We start from the raw sequence: 17,125 nt of genomic DNA, 5'->3' as shown, positions 1-17,125 counted from the left end.
TTATGTCTGTTTCTGGACGCGTGGAAAGCCATCCCAGGCATCTCTCTTTGGCTGCTAAACGTGATAGAACACGGGTACTCCCTGCAGTTCAGGCGCAGACCTCCCCGCTTCAGCGGTGTGGTCCCGTCGCTTACGTCAGCGCAAAACGCACCTGTGCTAAGGCAGGAAATCCGCAGCCTGCTCGCGAGGGGAGCGATCGAGCGTGTCCCCCCGAACGAGCGGGAAAGCGGGTTTTACAGCCGGTATTTTGTAGTGCCCAAGAGAGATGGTGGTCTGCGTCCGATTCTGGACTTGAGACCCGTCAACCGAGCGCTTCACAAGCGAGCGTTCAGAATGACAACTCTAAAACAGATCCTGGCACAAGTGCGTCCCGGGGACTGGTTTGTTTCCGTAGATCTGAAGGATGCGTACTTCCATGTTCAGATAAACAAGCGCCACCGAAGGTTCCTGCGATTCGCATTCGAGGATTCAGCGTACCAATTTGCCGTCCTCCCATTCGGGCTGGCATTAGCTCCGCGCACATTCTCGAAGTGCGTGGACGCGGCGCTTTCCCCTCTCAGAGCGAGCGGAATGCGCATTCTCAATTATCTGGACGATTGGCTGACTTTAGCCCACTCTCGGAAGGCGCTAATCGGTCACACGCAGATGCTGCTTGGTCACTTGGCATCCCTGGGGCTGCGCGTGAACATGCAGAAGAGCAAACTCACGCCGAGTCAGTCTATAACGTATCTGGGGGTATGTTTCGACTCAGTGGAGATGCGCGCTCGTCTCTCCCTAGAGAGGACGGAGTCCATCTCTTCAGCTCTACATTCGCTCAGGCTGGGCCGGTCTGTTCCCCTGAGGGAGTTCCAGAGGCTTTTGGGTCTCATGGCATCGGCGTCGGCGGTCTGCCACCTAGGTCTTCTGCACATGCGACCGCTTCAGTTCTGGCTGAAGGCTCGGGTTCCATGGAGAGCATGGTCCTCGGGCCAGGCGCGAGTCCCGGTTACACGCCGCTGCCTCGACGCCCTGAGTCCATGGCGCGACCCGAGCATGTTCAGTCGGGGAGTTCCCCTGGGGCTGGTGACGAGACGCACAGTCGTTACGACGGATGCATCGTCCTCGGGATGGGGCGCGGTGTGCGAGGGCATGCCGGCATCCGGCCTTTGGTCACAGTCTCTGAGGAAATGGCACATAAATCGCTTGGAACTAAAGGCGGTGTCTCTAGCTCTTCATACTTTCCAGTCGAGGCTGGAGCAGAAACATGTTCTGATTCGCACCGACAACATGTCCGTGGTTTCGTACATAAATCGCCAGGGAGGGATCCGTTCCGGAGCTCTTTTCAAACAGGCGGCGGATCTCCTACTGTGGGCGGATCGGCATATACTCTCTATCAGAGCAGCGCATATCCCCGGTCATCTGAACCTCGGAGCGGACATGCTTTCGAGGGAGGGTCTTCAGCACGGGGAATGGAGGCTTCATCCCGACACAGTCCTGTTAATTTGGGAACGCTTCGGGAAAGCGGAGGTGGATCTATTCGCGACAAGCGAGAACGCACACTGCCCGTTGTATTTCTCGCTGATCCACTCCCCTATGGGGAGCGACGCGCTGACGGGGCGTTGGCCGGCTGTTCGGCTTTACGCGTTTCCTCCGGTGAAGATTTTACCCCTAGTGCTGTGCAAAGTCAGAGAGGAGACGGCGTCGGTGATTCTCGTCGCTCCGTTCTGGCCGAATCAACCATGGTTCCCGGACCTGAGGGAGTTGTTGACGGCACCGCCGTGGCGGATTCCCCTCAGGAGAGACCTGTTGTCCCAAGTGAACGGCACGATTTGGCACCCCAGCCCGGAGTTGTGGAACCTTCATGCCTGGCCGCTTCGGGGATTCTAACTGCACTCCCTCAGCGTGTGCTGGATACTATTTCGGAGTCTCGCGCGCCGTCTACCAGACGTTTATACGCTCTAAAATGGGGGGTGTTTGCTAAATGGTGCAGCAGCAACAATATCGACCCGGCGTCTTGCCCCGTGTCTGATATTTTGTCTTTCCTGCAGCACAGGCTGGACAGCGGCGGCCTCCCGTCAACGCTGAAGGTTTACGTAGCGGCCATCGCCTCGTTTCGTTCCCCGGTTGATGGGCAATCGATTGGTAGGCACATGCTGGTGGTCAGATTCCTCAGAGGAGCGAGGAGACTTTTCCCCCCGCGAACCCCTTCGGTGCCACCTTGGGACTTAGCACTGGTGTTGAAGGCTCTCTCTTCTCCCCCCTTTGAGCCTTTGGACGCGGCTTCGGTAAGAGAGCTCACTCTAAAAACCGTTCTCCTTCTCGCCCTTGCTTCGGCTAAGCGCATAGGGGATTTGCAAGCGCTCTCAGTCGGCGCTGATTTCATTCGTTTTGGGCCAGGCGACTGCAGCGTCACTCTCCGGCCAAAATCGGGTTATGTGCCGAAGTCCATGTCTACCCCTTTTAGAGCTCAGGTCATTTCCTTGCCCGCCTTGTCTTCCGAGTCGTCAGACCCACAGGATGCTGACGCTCAGAGAGCGGTATGCCCGGTAAGGGTATTGCGGGCTTACATAGATCGCACGGCCGGGTTTCGGCAGTCGGAGCAGCTCTTTATTTGTTTTGGTGGGGGTACTAAAGGCCGGGCTGTCTCGAAACAGAGGCTCTCTCACTGGGTAGTGGACGCTATTACCTTGGCGTACGAAAGCCAGGGTCAGAACTGCCCCTTCGGTATCAGAGCTCATTCGACTAGGGCTATCGCCTCTTCGTGGGCCTGGTCTAGGGGCACATCTATTCAGGACATATGCTGTGCAGCTGGCTGGTCTTCTCAGAATACTTTCGCCAGGTTCTACAGATTGGATGTGTCCTCGTTGGCTTCTCAAGTCCTCTCGGTGAGTGCTGATTAAGCTTATCTTCTACCTTGTAATGTATTGTGCTACACAGTTGTTGCCGCATTGCTGTTTACACTGTGCTTGGTGTACTTATATTCGCTATTATATCGCCCGGGTTTCCGTGCTGGTTCTACTGCTGTGGTGTCTGCCCTGTTCAGCGCAGCCCGCTGCATTCGTTGGGTTTGGATATGCAAATTCGACAAAAGACCAATCTAGCAGTTCATTGGCATGCTCAGTGATCTAGCAGCTCATAGGCCGGTTTCAGCCAATCAGCGGTTAACGCTTGGGGCAACCTCGCGAATGGTTGGTTTGTCTGCTCCGCATACTGTGTACGTGTTATCCCAGTTATCGGGCTGTTTTTGCTAGCTCTCACGGCGGGATTGTACTACCGTTCCATATGCGGTCTCCGCAATGTCGAAGTGACCGCTCTCGAAAGGGAACGTCTCGGTTACTTTCGTAACCTCGGTTCCCTGAGAAGCGGGAACGAGACATTGCGGAGAACGCCGTGTTCGCTGCTTATCTCTGGTCAAGCGTTCTATCGTAGATTCTGAGGTATTGTCGTCTCATGCACTGTATTTATACTGTCTAGATTCGTCAGTATTTGCATACTGTGCATGTCTTGCGACAATTGGCCAGTTTTTTAACTGGCGTTATCCTATAGGACTTCAGGAAAAGTGAAAAAGAGGAGGAGTTTCATATGCGGTCTCCGCAATGTCTCGTTCCCGCTTCTCAGGGAACCGAGGTTACGAAAGTAACCGAGACGTTTTGGCTCCCGTAACGTTATTTGCTAAGCTTCGTTAATGGTTCTCCAGAAAGGTCCTTTACGGAAATAGAAAGTGAATTAGTTTCTGGTTCCCATAAGGTTCTGGGAAACAAACAGGTTATAAAAAAACATGAAACTTACGGTTTATTTCCGTGAAGATAACCAAAAATAAACCTTAAAAACTTACAGGGAACCGGAAACTAACGTTAGGGGAACGTTCCCAGAGCGTTAGCCTGAAATCGTTTTCTCAGTAATGAGCACATCCATGCACTTATGTAATCAAAATAAAATAAGTCAAATACATCATCCCACACGATATAAATCAATGCATTAGATTCTTCTTTTAGTCATTTTTCACCACTAAAGTAATTTTCGAATTAAACAGTAAAGTATAGCATTTCTAATAAAACCACACTGTGTACCTCAGCATGAGACAATAGAGATATTGAAATAAAACATCCAATGACTTCAACTATTTAAAGCAGATATCTATTGACAGAAGAATAAAAGTTTCAGATGTGTCAAATCAATCGAAAATATAAGTTTACTTAAATCTGTACATTTAAAAACGTGAAAGAAACAACCCGTTAAATGAACGTGTTAGTGAGTGAGGTCAAGATGACCGCTATTGACGGGAGTGCGCGGGAGAGCGGAGAATGCACGTGCTCGAGCGCGCACACATACAGTAAACAAACACACATGTAGGATTGTATTTTTGTTTTGCTTAAGTTCAGCCATTAAAGGGAACATGTATTCATTTCTTTTGGTCAGTATGACATTTGTTAATGTGATCTTCATTTCTGTATTGCACTGGCGTTTACCGGTTTGAACCCTTACAAATGAACCAAAAAAGAAAACTAACGTTCTGTATTTGCTGAGATCAAGTCTGACATTAAAGTATCGCGAGAGCCTTTTACAGTAATATGAGATTTACCTGCACGTATTTGTAAAGAGAACATAATAGTTCCCACTGATTTTCCATTTAATGATGTAAAATAAATATCAACAAATTCATAGACATAACGCCACAATAACTGAGAATGTACATCACAAACTGGACAAAGATTTAAGACCACGTTCTACAATACAAAGAAGCACTAAGAGTGTTTCCATCAAATTATAAACAATGAAAATAATGTACCAATTGATATAAAGTTGGTGTCGAAAACTATTAGAACAATATAAAAAATCTGTTGCAAAATATTCAGGCATTCATGGGATTGATGGCGCAGATCTCTTTCTCTCAATGATCATGATGGATTCATGACGGAAACATCAGATAAGAGTTCACAGTCGATCTGTCTGTACACATTTATAAATCACATCAATTCTTCTGTCTGTGAAGAAATGACATTACAACTTTAGAACAAGACAAACTCAATGAAGATACAAAAGCACACGAGTACAGTAGAGTTATGTTCCACATTCTTTCTATTTTGTTTTATTCTGCCGCTTCTCCTGTATCTCCTTTAGTTTTAGGTTCCTGCCACCATTCAGCCAGAAAAGACTCCTCATAATCCCCTATACCCTCAAACTCTTCATCAGGAGGATCTGATGATGATGATGATGATGATGACGACGTGTCCTCTGGAGTGACCACGTCCTGTCACAAACACACATTCTTCAGGTTTCTAAACACTTCATTCGTTCATTTCATATACAATATGTATGAAAAAGCTTGCAAGGTCAAAGTATTTTGTCCCAGCGCCCGCTTGTATATACAATCTTTATTTTTGAATGAACATTTGTTTTTGCAGTAACATCCTGCTGCGTTTGACGCTGAAGGTGTCTGTGCGCGTTTTACCTCGTGGTCTGTCTGGAGATAATTCTGTGCGAACTCCAGCAGTTCTCTCTGTTTAGAGGTTTGATTGTAATACATCAGCGCTTCCTGTACACAGACAAACACACATGACATGAGATGGATGTCCTGAAGATGACAGCTGTGTGATGCAGTGTGTGTGTGCGCTCACGGGTCGTGGTTTGAAGTGCTGTTCCTGCAGTCCCCACTGTTCTTTGTAGAATGTGTAGTATGCCACGTTCTGCCGCATCACTTGATCTTCTGCATCGAACAGCATGTAACTCGCTGCACACGGCGCTGCGCTTCTCGCATCATTCACTAAAAACACACACACAAGCATCACTGATAAATGATATGACAGCTTCATGTATTTGATCTTTGTGTTGTATGTGGTCAGCGCCGCCGCTCCCACCACGCAAATCACAAGCTGTGCGTAGGGCACCAAGGGCACAAAAAGCAGCCTAATGGAAAGTTACTTGTTTTTAAATCTAATACTATTTCATTAGGATGGGGGGGGGGAGGGGTGGCGAAGGGGGCATCATAATGGAATTATGCTTAGGGCACCAAAATGGCTAGCAGCGGCACTGTATGTGGTGTGTGAGAACATATGTGGCTGTTGAAATGTTACAGGAATCTGCTGTCAAACATGGAGATGAAATGAAATGGTAGGTGGCGCTATCGAGCCACATCACACTTCATTATGAAACCCAGATCAGATGTTCTTGTTTTCTCATTGCAACAGTGATTGATGAAGTCAACAGATTCTACGGTCAGATCAATGTCTGTGTAAAGATAAAAGAATGATGCCGACTGCTTTATAAAATAATTTTTCACCTCCTTTAATTTTAGGATAAATGTTGACCCCATTACTCAGTAAATGTTCACTTGATGTTTCATATATTTGGTTGAGTTGACACAAAATGACCAAACTGTGTGTGTGTGACTCACATTTATAATAAGCGAACTGCAGATAGTGGTACATGGTGGCAACAAATTTCTCCACAAAGTAGCCACCAACATTTGGCTTCAAATTCTCCTCGCATTTAACTTTACACTCCAAAGCCTCAAAATAGAAATCTAGGACAGAGACGATACAAAAGAGAGAAAAACATCCGTCATGTTATAGTTTTGGGGTACGAGACTTCGTCAGTTCTTTCATGTGTTTTATGCAGTAAACAGGATTGATGAATGGATGGATTCTTCTTGTCACTCACCAGCTAGCGTTGGATAAAAATCTTTGACGTCCTGCACTTCATACGAGCCTTCACATGACTGCACACACAGGCTGTATGTTTGGAAGTACTCGGCCGCCGCCAGCTCCATGTCTCGAGCGCTGCTGCTGAAGTCTCCAGAGTTATACAACTTCACAGCTTTCACAAATAAAGCCTAGAAGAGAGAAGAAGGAAAGAGCGTGTTAAAGTGAAGGAGCGAGAGCCAGATGGAGGAGGATGAAGAATGATGAAGACCTCATAGGGCTTCTCCTCGTGGTCTATGAGATACTCCTCCACATCAAACTGACTTTTGTAGTAGTTCAGAGTCCGGGATAAAAGTGGATCCCCGGGGTTTCGCTGGAGACACGTGTGTGCTGCTGAAACAGCTTTCTCCAACTCATTCATCTACACACAACAACACAAAGACATTCAACCACGTGACCTTACAGAACTCTTCGTTTGTGTAGAAGCAGAACCTCAAGGATCTGATGTGGTCACGTAATACAACAAGGATTAATGTCAGCGTCATAAGTTTAATAAAGAAAACACAGCAAGCCTCGTATCTTTCGAAAATATCTCTTATATTTTGTAAGTGAAAGACGTCATTGTTAAATACAATGAAGTTGCTGCAGAGTTCGGCTCGCGTGGACGTGGCATGCGCGCACGCGCAGTTGTTGCAGGGTCAGCTCGAATAGCGCATCTCAATCATAAGAGGTCAATGTTTGATTAATCTCGCGTGAGTTCTCCACGCGTCTGACCTGATAGTGAACATACTGCAGGTAGCGGTAGGGAATCCTCTGCTCGAACGCAGCCAGCGTCTCTCTCTTCGGGTAAGATTTGGAGAACACGGGGAAGTTTGTTTTGCACTTCTTGAGACACGCGGCTCTCGCGATGATGTGCCCCGTGATCCAGAGGCTGGTGTCGGTGACGTTACCGTCCCGTGGCCGTGTTTCGGTGCTGCAGGTCCGGCTGCAGTGAGCCTCGCTGTCCTTCAGCAGCCGGTGCAGCCGCAGACTGAGCTCCAGATATCTGACGCACTCCTTCCAGTTCTGGGACGAGTACATCTCCAGCGCGTGTCCGTACGCAGACTCGAGCGGCATCAGGTCGTTCTCGGGGAAGCTTCTGAAGCTGTACTTCTCATACTGACCTTCTCCTGACCAGACATGACAAGCGATCAGGAGAAGCGCAGACAGACGCGCCGCCATGATTCAGTTCCTCAGTCCCGGCAGGAGAGCGCTCATGTCCGTCTGCACGTAGGAAACTTGCGGCCCGCGGAGATCAAACGAGTTTACGGGGAAAAGCCCACAGCAGTGATGCGCAAACTTTACAGAGAGACGCTGCGGTCACTGGGTCCGAAAGCCCGTCATGTTCTTGGCAGACAGCTGCTCCGCTCAGGCCAGGGGGAGTGTTTATTGTTTTGGATGTTTTTCTGTCTTGGTTCGGATATTCTTTAACGTTTATGATTATTCCGACGTCCGGGTTGTTTCATTTTCAAGAGAGAGGAAAATAACCCGAGCAGAACAGCGTGGAGTTTAGGACCCTGTGTTCACGCAGGTTCGGTTTAAGACTGCGCACTCGCCGCCGGCCAGAAGTTTCGCTCACACGAGACCGAGTCCTGTTTGCTTGAATAAGGAAACACTGTTATGTTTAACGTCGCTCGCTAAGATCGTAATCGAAATACACACGTGCGAGCAACTATTCAACTTGATCTCAGATACAGCATGAAACCTGCCCACGCGAACCTCCAATTGCCCGGGGACACACATTTTACAGTGTGTGTAGTTACTGCGCATGCGCAACGAGATCTCTCAGTCTTTAACGATCGACGATTGGCTCTTTTTACGAGAAGGGCGGGGCTTTCCGGAGCCGTTCGCATTCTCTCTTTAAAGACACAGAAGTGCGGCGTCTTGTCGATCGTGTGAGTCTGCGCTGTGACACGCAGTTATATATACGTGTGCGTCAAGTCTGCGCATCAGCGGGCTTACATTGCTCTGACAAACACTCAAGTATGCCAACTATTGTTTTTAAGAGTCAGTTTCTCTTCAGGTCAATGGAGTCTGCGTGTCTCTGTCTTCTGCTGCTCGCGCTTCGTGTCGTGTTTGCGCAGTTAGAAGATGTGATTATTGATCGATACTCGGTACCGACGCACTGCTCGCGAGAGGTCCGTGTCGGTGATTATGTTCGCTATCACTATAACGGCACGTTCACTGACGGACGCGAGTTTGACTCGAGGTGAGTAACCGACCGATATATTAATAAGAATGTAGAATGAATCAGATCTATGTCCTCCGGTGTCGTACACGAATGTAAACTAGAGTAGTTGTAATGTGAGAAATGATTTCAACTTGAATCCAATCGGTGACAAAACTAATAAGAGGTTTTCTACATCCGTTTATCATTGGATGCTCCTCCCAAAGTCGCCAAAACACAACTTCTTTTATTTAGAAAAGGCTCATGTCAAACTTGACCACGTCAAGGAGAAGGATCCCCAGAGAAGATGAGTGTTTAATGAGGGAAAAAACAGATAAACACTTAACCTACAGAACTTGAACTATAATGGTGTTGGTTTTGTCTGAAATGTTCGGGGCTAGTCAAGGTCTTTACATGGGTTTGGATTATTCAATAGAAACAGATCATTTGTTTATACACATACACTGAACGTGACTGGATCAGAATCCACTTCAATGATGAAATATTGAATAAAGAAGACGTTTCTCTTCTACAATTGTTGATTTAACTGGGGAAATTTCACTTTTATGACATGAGTATTCTCACTTAATAATATTAAATTCAACTGAAAATGTAAAAATCCACCAGAGCTTATAAAATGACAGCACATAGGCTAAGAGGCATTCTTTCCTCCTCTTTGGTGTCTTGTAAACAGATTCTGGATTTGATGAATCTGATTTTATGTTTGTACATTTTTGGTTTCATGAAATGATGTTCATCTTTATTATGGTTGTGAGCTTGAGAATGTTGGACTTGTTTTTCCATCAGTCTGGACAAAGGCTATCCGATAGTGGCCCATGTGGGTGTGGATTCTAAAGTCATTCCCGGTTTGGATAAAGGAGTTGAGGGAATGTGTGTGAACGAGCGAAGGAAGATCACTGTACCGTCTCACCTGGCTTACGGAGTTCTGGGAGCAGGTAACACTGTTTTCTGTCTTTAGAAGAACAGATGTCAAAGATCCCATGCCCCGTCCGTACTAGTGTTGTTTCTCGATAGGTTCACTGATCCCGCCTGACTCCACGCTGGTGTTTGATGTTCATCTGCTGGACTTATGGAATAAAGCAGACACGGTTGAAATAAGAGTACTGCACCGACCGCAGAAGTGTAAGCGAGCCGTGACGGACTCAGATTTCGTCCGATATCATTATAACGGATCTCTGCTAGTGGGAACCGTGTTTGGCTCCAGGTAAATCAGACTCAAAGATGTTCATAATAGAATAGAGGAATTATTACAAATATACTGTATGTTACCTGGGAATGGAAACCGGTTCGGTACATTGTTATAGAAAGCATGTGTATATAGAAGACGCAGAAAAAATGAAAGACCGTTCGAAGTTTTCCTGAATTGACTACGCATTTCTAGGTGTGTGTTGAGAAAAAATGATTTTTGTTTCATTCTGTGAACTACTAGCAATATTTACGATGTATTTAGAAAAAGACCTGTCTTTCTCTGTCACGTTGCTGTTTGAGGTTTGACGCTGGACCGTGACAACAAAACATCTAGAAATGATGATCACATGAACATCTGGAATGGGTTCTTCATTTTTGCTGGGGCTGTTTTAATATGAGTACTGTATGATGACTGTAAACTCTTTTCATAGCCACGATCTGAACTCAACATATGACACGTATGTGGGGCAGGGCAGTCTCATCAGGGGAGTGGAGCAGGGCATTCTGGGAATGTGTGTCGGGGAGAGGAGGTCCATCATTATTCCACCCTTTCTGGCGTATGACAAGAACGGATACGGTAGTGATGCCTGTCATCATTTACACCCCCCCCCCCCATCCAGACTTTAAATACACAGTCAGAGACAACAACTGAACCAAAGTCAGAAAGAGTGAGCCGGAGGAGCGTCAGAAGTCCTCAGGAAGCTCTCGGACTGCTAGTTGAGTGTTGATGTTGGATTTGACATGTCTCTTCAGGTACAAAGATTCCTCCGTATGCCACGGTGATGTTTGATGTGTTACTGGTGGACGTGTTTAATGTGAAGGACGATGTGATGATTGAAGTTGAAGAGATTCCTCGGCCGTGCAGAAGAAGAGCAGTGCTGGGAGATTTCATCCGCTATCACTATAATGGATCATTTCAGGACGGGACGCTCTTTGATTCCAGGTCAGAACAAACTGATGTTGTCCTGTTCACTCGCACTGTTGACGTTTTGTTCTTCACATTAGATGTATGATGTGGTGTTTTGTCTCCTCGCAGTTATTCTCGTAACAACACATTCAACACGTTTGTTGGAATGGGTCATGTGATCGCTGGGATGGATAAAGCTCTGCTGGGTGTTTGTGTGGGCGAGAGGAGACGGGCGACTGTACCACCTCATGTGGGATATGGAGAGAATGGATCAGGTATGTGCACATTATACCGGTCATCGTTTAACATGATTAAACGCTCTTTATAGTGATGATAAATTCTGGAGTTGGAAGCAGCTGAAAAAAGATTGTTTTTTAAGTGTCTTCAGTCTGTGTCACTTATGCTCACACTAAGAAAGTCAAATCCACATTCTAACTCTCTTCATTATATATTCATGTATATGTTTTATTAACTCGTTAGACTTATTGTTAAAGGGATACAATTCTTTCATCATTTTCTCGCCCTCAAGTTGAAAAAGATCTGTTTTTGTGTTCAACAGAACAAAGTGATGTCTACAGGTTTGGAACAATCTGGGGCGAGAAAATCCTGACACAGTTTTCATTTTGGGGTGATCTGTCCCTTTAATGCGTTCTCATTTGTAAGGCGCTCTGGATAAAAGCATCTGCTAGCGGAACACATGTAAACTGATCTGTGAACAGTGTTTGTCATGCTGCTGTAGTGAGTCTGATGGTGTGTACTTCAGGTGAATTGATTCCTGGATCAGCGGTGCTCATCTTTGACCTTCACATCATTGATATTCACAATCCTGAAGATGGAGTGGATGTTAAAGTGACGTATAAACCGTCAGACTGTAACGTGACCAGTGATGTGAATGACGTCATCATGTACAGATATAACTGCTCTCTACTGGACGGCACACGACTCTACACATCGTAAGTCACGTCTCTGTTGAACACGCCGTGGGATCGCTGTCTGAACTGTACTTCACAAACTCACTTTCAATACGTAATGATCCTTAATGGATTTCTAAGATGTGATCATATGCACTGGGCAATTTTGGACCGTATTCCAGAGTAAATCCCACAACACAGAATGCACTCATGTTATGTTGTTTTTTCACATAGAGACGATTACCCAGAAGCCCCTGGTGTGACGTTAGGTCAGGGGAAGTTGATCTCAGGTCTGGATGAAGGTCTGAGGGGAATGTGTGTGTCAGAGAAGAGAGAGATCACTGTGCCACCTCACCTCGCTCACGGCTCCGCCGGAGGTCAGACATCATCACAACTACACAAACACTCCACATCTAAGTGAGGGATAATGTTCAGGCAGCCGGTTGTTATGGCAGAATAATCCCCTCCGTGTGATCAGGACGTGAAGCGGAGGGTCTTGTGTCTCACTGAAGCAGCTTATTGTACAGGACGAGAAATGTGAATTTGAGATATTTTATTAGCTTATTTTTACCGAATGCAGAACTTCTGTGAGGAACAGGCAATTTGGTTTAACTATATGTAAATATAATATCATGTATGTTATTAAAATACATATTTATATTTAACCGGTCAAAATGATGCAAATGCAGATCCTTCTTTTCTGCCTCATCTCATCTGTGTTTTGTGTGTTCAGCGTCTGGTGTTCCTGGCAGTGCTGTGTTACTCTTTGAGCTGGAGATGGTGGACGTACAGAAGGGTGTTCCTGAGGGTTTTCTCTTCGTCTGGCTTCAGGACAGTCCTGATCCGCTCTTCCCTGCCATTGACATGAATCAAGATCAACAGGTGTCACTGGAGGAGGTAAACGTCCACATCCACCAACGGCCCATCATGAAATCTCACTAACAAGAGAATTTCAACTTAAAGGGCTCGGCATAGTCCAGGCGAATTGCGCTTTCGTTCTGCGTTTTGGGGTAAAACGAAGCTCGAAAATATTGAGAGACGGTATGGGGGTTTCGAACAATCTGTTCCTGGTGGCGGGTTTACATGAGGTATGCAAATAGCCTTTGCACACGTGGCCACTCAAACAACAAAGATGTCTACCTTGACGAATGAGCGTTATGGCAAGCGCATAGCTGTGTGTTTGATTTCTCTAAATGAAAGAGACAATCAAAAGCATTCATGCTGCTCAAATGTAATCGTTTTTTTTTATGTAAACCTTATCTGACCTCACCTCAGCTAAATAAAATGATGTTATTTCCCACTGACCGGGTGATGCTACATAACAAACCCACCTATTACGTAATGGCCATGGACCGATGGTGGCTAGAGGGAGTTTACCGGCAAACACAAACTCTCCCGGAGAGCTCTGTTTGGTATGCTGCGGCAAACTAGTGAAACGAGATGTTGTTTGGACCAGATTTTGTTCGAAATCAGGGCACAGCCGGTCGTTTTGCGATTTCAAATGTATTATGCTGAGCCCTTAAGTGTGCACCAGAACCACTGTGTCCAGAGAAAGCTGATGATGCAGATGTGTGTGTGTGCGCAGCTGCTCTCGGTACCGAACATGAGGAATCGTGTCAGGAAGATTCTTTTAACGCTTCATAATGAGGTCATAACATCATCTGATGCTGTATGAACATGAAGACTAACGTCTACACGTGTTGTGTGTCTGATTGAACATACGTTTGATTGTGATGTGATTTAGGGTTTGTTCTGTTCTTCTGCAGTTTGTGGTGTTCATCGAGCATCAGGTGGCTGAAGGCAGAGGTCGTGTTCGTCCTGGAACAGATCGTGACGTTGTTATAAAGGAGATGTTCAAAAATCAAGACCGCAACACAGATGGCAGAATCACTGAAGATGAACTGAACGTCACAGAATCCAAACACGACGAGCTCTAAACACGTCAACATAAGTCAATGTTGTGATGAAAGAGATGTGATCAGTTTGCCGCCCTGATAAAAGAGCAAGACACCGCATTCTTTTAGCCCGTGAATGCACTGAAATAAAAATGCAGTTTTACATGTTGACGTTGTTGTAACGTCATCAGCCACAGGTGTGGATATTCTTCATTCTGCACAGATGTCATTCCGTATGTATGCAAACAGGTCATGTTTTTGTTCATTAAATACTATTTAATCTACGTCATTAACGGATGATTCGTACACACCTGAGTTTCTGAGTATGTTTAAGATGAGGTAACACACGCAGTTTCTACCTATCTCATATTAATCTTGAGTTGCACAAACTAGTCAACATTAATGCTCTGGTGAGGCATTTATAGCTTGAAGTCACACACGCTTGACTTCTGAAGTACCGTTAGGCTACTGTAAAGATCCACCTGCTGATCTTTTACCGCATAGCCCCACTACCACAGACCCGGCGTCTTATTTAAGTTTAGTTGTTGTTGCTCGTGTGCCATAGATGAACAACAGTTTGTTTGTATTTGGATACTATATAGGCTATTTTGTGTCTTACTGCCCAACACCATCAAATCTTGTTGCAAAACATTTCCTAGCTCTTATTTTATTCATCAATAACGTGATCGAATATTCGACGCAACTTTTATCACATAATAGTCGACCTCAAAAAATCTTGAGTTTTTATCCCTGGAGGGGGTGGAAATACAGCACAAGCATGCAACACATCGTCACTTTATCCCTTCGTGTTTTTTACATTATGCACAAACCCACCGATTGCCAACAAAACACAGACATGCCTTAGTTTGACTTACCTCATGTGGTTCATAGCAAAAAAATTTTAGCACGGAGACAACTCAATCTATCAGTTTCAAACCATCTGCAAATCCAGCGTTTATATAACAGTCTCCCAAATGTAGTGAACAAACAAACACAGCTGAACTTCCGTCAGCCGAGTGAAGTGGCATTGATGGGCATGCTGCTCTTTCTCTCGCTGGCTGGTTGAGGCATGGACGTGCTTTTCTGATTGATTGTTTGCCCACACATGCTTTTCTGGACGAATGGTCCAATAAGGAACTAAGAACCCTTGTTACGAAACGGGAATCCATGTTGGAAAAAACGTTCTGAAACCTGAAAGAACCCTGGGGGAGTGAGTCCAGCACAGAAATACTACGACAAGTTGACCATGTTAAGCTTGAGAAGCCTTTAACAGTGAAGAGAAATCAGAATGCATGACATAGCTTGTTTCCCACCTTTAATGACATCCAATAAATCTCACAAAATAAATGTATTCATCAAAACAGAGGTTACAGTTAGCATCATAATACATGAACGGTAATGTTTAATGTTTGTGGTGTTTATGGTTCCTAAAAGCAGAGGTGGAAATTAACGAATTACATTTACTCGTGTTACTGTATTGAGCAGGTTATTTGCGTACTTTTATAGTAGCTTTTAAATTCTGTAATTTTACTTTTACTCAAGTATGTCTGGTACTCTGCCTCTGCAGACACTAGCCCACGCTCTGCCTGAGCAGACACTAGCCCACGCTCTGCCTCAGGAGACACTAGCCCACGCTCTGCCTCAGCAGACACTAGCCCACGCTCTGCCTCTGCAGACACTAGCCCACGCTCTGCCTCTGCAGACACTTGCCCACGCTCTGCCTGAGCAGACACTAGCCCACGCTCTGCCTCTGCAGACACTAGCCCACGCTCTGCCTCTGCAGACACTAGCCCACGCTCTGCCTCTGCAGACACTAGCCCACGCTCTGCCTCTGCAGACACTAGCCCACGCTCTGCCTCAGCAGACACTAGCCCACGCTCTGCCTCTGCAGACACTAGCCCACGCTCTGCCTCTGCAGACACTAGCCCACGCTCTGCCTCAGCAGACACTAGCCTACGCTCTGCCTCTGCAGACACTAGCCCACGCTCTGCCTGAGCAGACACTAGCCCACGCTCTGCCTGAGCAGACACTAGCCCACGCTCTGCCTCTGCAGACACTAGCCCACGCTCTGCCTCTGCAGACACTAGCCCACGCTCTGCCTCTGCAGACACTAGCCCACGCTCTGCCTCTGCAGACACTAGCCCACGCTCTGCCTCTGCAGACACTAGCCCACGCTCTGCCTCTGCAGACACTAGCCCACGCTCTGCCTCTGCAGACACTAGCCCACGCTCTGCCTCTGCAGACACTAGCCCACGCTCTGCCTCTGCAGACACTAGCCCACGCTCTGCCTCAGAAGACACTAGCCCACGCTCTGCCTGAGCAGACACTAGCCCACACTCTGCCTGAGCAGACACTAGCTCACGCTCTGCCTCTGCAGACACTAGCTCCCGCTCTGCCTCTCCAGACACTAGCTCACACTCTGCCTCTGCGGACACTAGCCCACGCTCTGCCTCTGCGGACGCTAGCCCACGCTCTGCCTGAGCAGACACTAGCCCACGCTCTGCCTCTGCAGACACTAGCCCACGCTCTGCCTCTGCGGACACTAGCCCACGCTCTGCCTCTGCGGACACTAGCCCACGCTCTGCCTCTGCGGACACTAGCCCACGCTCTGCCTCTGCGGACACTAGCCCACGCTCTGCCTCTGCGGACACTAGCCCACACTCTGCCTCTGCAGACACTAGCCCACGCTCTGCCTGAGCAGACACTAGCTCCCGCTCTGCCTCTGCAGACACTAGCTCATGCTCTGCCTCTGCAGACACTAGCCCACGCTCTGCCTGAGCAGACACTAGCCCACGCTCTGCCTGAGCAGACACTAGCCCACGCTCTGCCTCAGCAGACACTAGCCCACGCTCTGCCTGAGCAGACACTAGCCCACGCTCTGCCTCTGCAGACACTAGCCCACGCTCTGCCTCTGCAGACACTAGCCCACGCTCTGCCTCAGCAGACACTAGCCCACGCTCTGCCTGAGCAGACACTAGCCCACGCTCTGCCTCTGCAGACACTAGCTCACGCTCTGCCTGAGCAGACACTAGCCCACGCTCTGCCTGAGCAGACACTAGCCCACGCTCTGCCTGAGCAGACACTAGCCCACGCTCTGCCTCTGCAGACACTAGCTCACGCTCTGCCTCTGCAGACACTAGCTCACGCTCTGCCTCAGCGGACACTAGCCCACGCTCTGCCTCTGCAGACACTAGCCCACGCTCTGCCTCTGCAGACACTAGCTCACGCTCTGCCTGAGCAGACACTAGCCCACGCTCTGCCTGAGCAGACACTAGCCCACGCTCTGCCTGAGCAGACACTAGCCCACGCTCTGCCTCTGCAGACACTAGCTCACGCTCTGCCTCTGCAGACACTAGCTCACGCTCTGCCTCAGCGGA

At 47.4% G+C, this 17,125-nt stretch overlaps 2 protein-coding genes across 5 annotated transcripts; one reads left to right on the top strand and one right to left on the bottom strand.

The window, feature by feature from the left end:
- Positions 1-4,199: 4,199 nt before the first annotated feature.
- On the bottom strand, positions 4,200-8,436 carry p3h4 (prolyl 3-hydroxylase family member 4 (inactive)). Its single transcript, XM_079485615.1, has 7 exons — positions 7,395-8,436; positions 6,892-7,041; positions 6,640-6,811; positions 6,374-6,502; positions 5,598-5,743; positions 5,432-5,515; positions 4,200-5,230 (listed from the first exon to the last, which is right to left on the bottom strand). The coding sequence occupies exons 1-7, from the start codon at positions 7,839-7,841 to the stop codon at positions 5,069-5,071; spliced, it is 1,290 nt and encodes a 429-aa protein (XP_079341741.1). The 5' UTR covers positions 7,842-8,436; the 3' UTR covers positions 4,200-5,068.
- On the top strand, positions 7,274-14,389 carry fkbp10a (FKBP prolyl isomerase 10a). Of its 4 annotated transcripts, none has more exons than XM_079485611.1 (11): positions 7,274-7,466; positions 8,683-8,868; positions 9,634-9,782; positions 9,862-10,051; positions 10,467-10,612; positions 10,789-10,978; positions 11,072-11,217; positions 11,706-11,895; positions 12,088-12,230; positions 12,587-12,750; positions 13,620-14,116. In XM_079485611.1, the coding sequence occupies exons 2-11, from the start codon at positions 8,687-8,689 to the stop codon at positions 13,788-13,790; spliced, it is 1,671 nt and encodes a 556-aa protein (XP_079341737.1). In that variant the 5' UTR covers positions 7,274-7,466; positions 8,683-8,686; the 3' UTR covers positions 13,791-14,116. The 4 variants fall into 4 exon arrangements, with proteins under 4 accessions (XP_079341737.1, XP_079341740.1, XP_079341739.1 ...); XM_079485613.1 differs by lacking the exon at positions 7,274-7,466 and adding an exon at positions 8,154-8,554 and having other exon boundaries at positions 13,620-14,059; XM_079485614.1 differs by lacking the exon at positions 8,683-8,868 and having other exon boundaries at positions 13,620-14,389.
- Positions 14,390-17,125: the final 2,736 nt, after the last annotated feature.

This window comes from Barbatula barbatula (genome assembly GCF_947034865.1).
Source record: "Barbatula barbatula genome assembly, chromosome: 21".
Lineage (NCBI taxonomy): Eukaryota > Metazoa > Chordata > Actinopteri > Cypriniformes > Nemacheilidae > Barbatula > Barbatula barbatula.
Note: the sequence above shows the minus strand (reverse complement) of the source record. Positions and strands in the feature narration are given on the sequence as shown.

Coding starts and splice junctions, on each gene's coding strand:
- p3h4 (XM_079485615.1), bottom strand. CDS start 7,841: ATGGCGGCGCGTCTGTCTGCGCTTCTCCTGATCGCTTGTCATGTCTGG. Junction 6,812..6,891: donor ACGAGGAGAAGCCCTATGAG/GTCTTCATCATT, acceptor TCTCTCTTCTAG/GCTTTATTTGTGAAAGCTGT. Junction 5,744..6,373: donor GCAGTTCGCTTATTATAAAT/GTGAGTCACACA, acceptor GTGTGTTTTTAG/TGAATGATGCGAGAAGCGCA.
- fkbp10a (XM_079485613.1), top strand. CDS start 8,358: ATGAAACCTGCCCACGCGAACCTCCAATTGCCCGGGGACACACATTTT. Junction 8,555..8,682: donor TGCGGCGTCTTGTCGATCGT/GTGAGTCTGCGC, acceptor GTTTCTCTTCAG/GTCAATGGAGTCTGCGTGTC. Junction 8,869..9,633: donor GGACGCGAGTTTGACTCGAG/GTGAGTAACCGA, acceptor TTTTTCCATCAG/TCTGGACAAAGGCTATCCGA.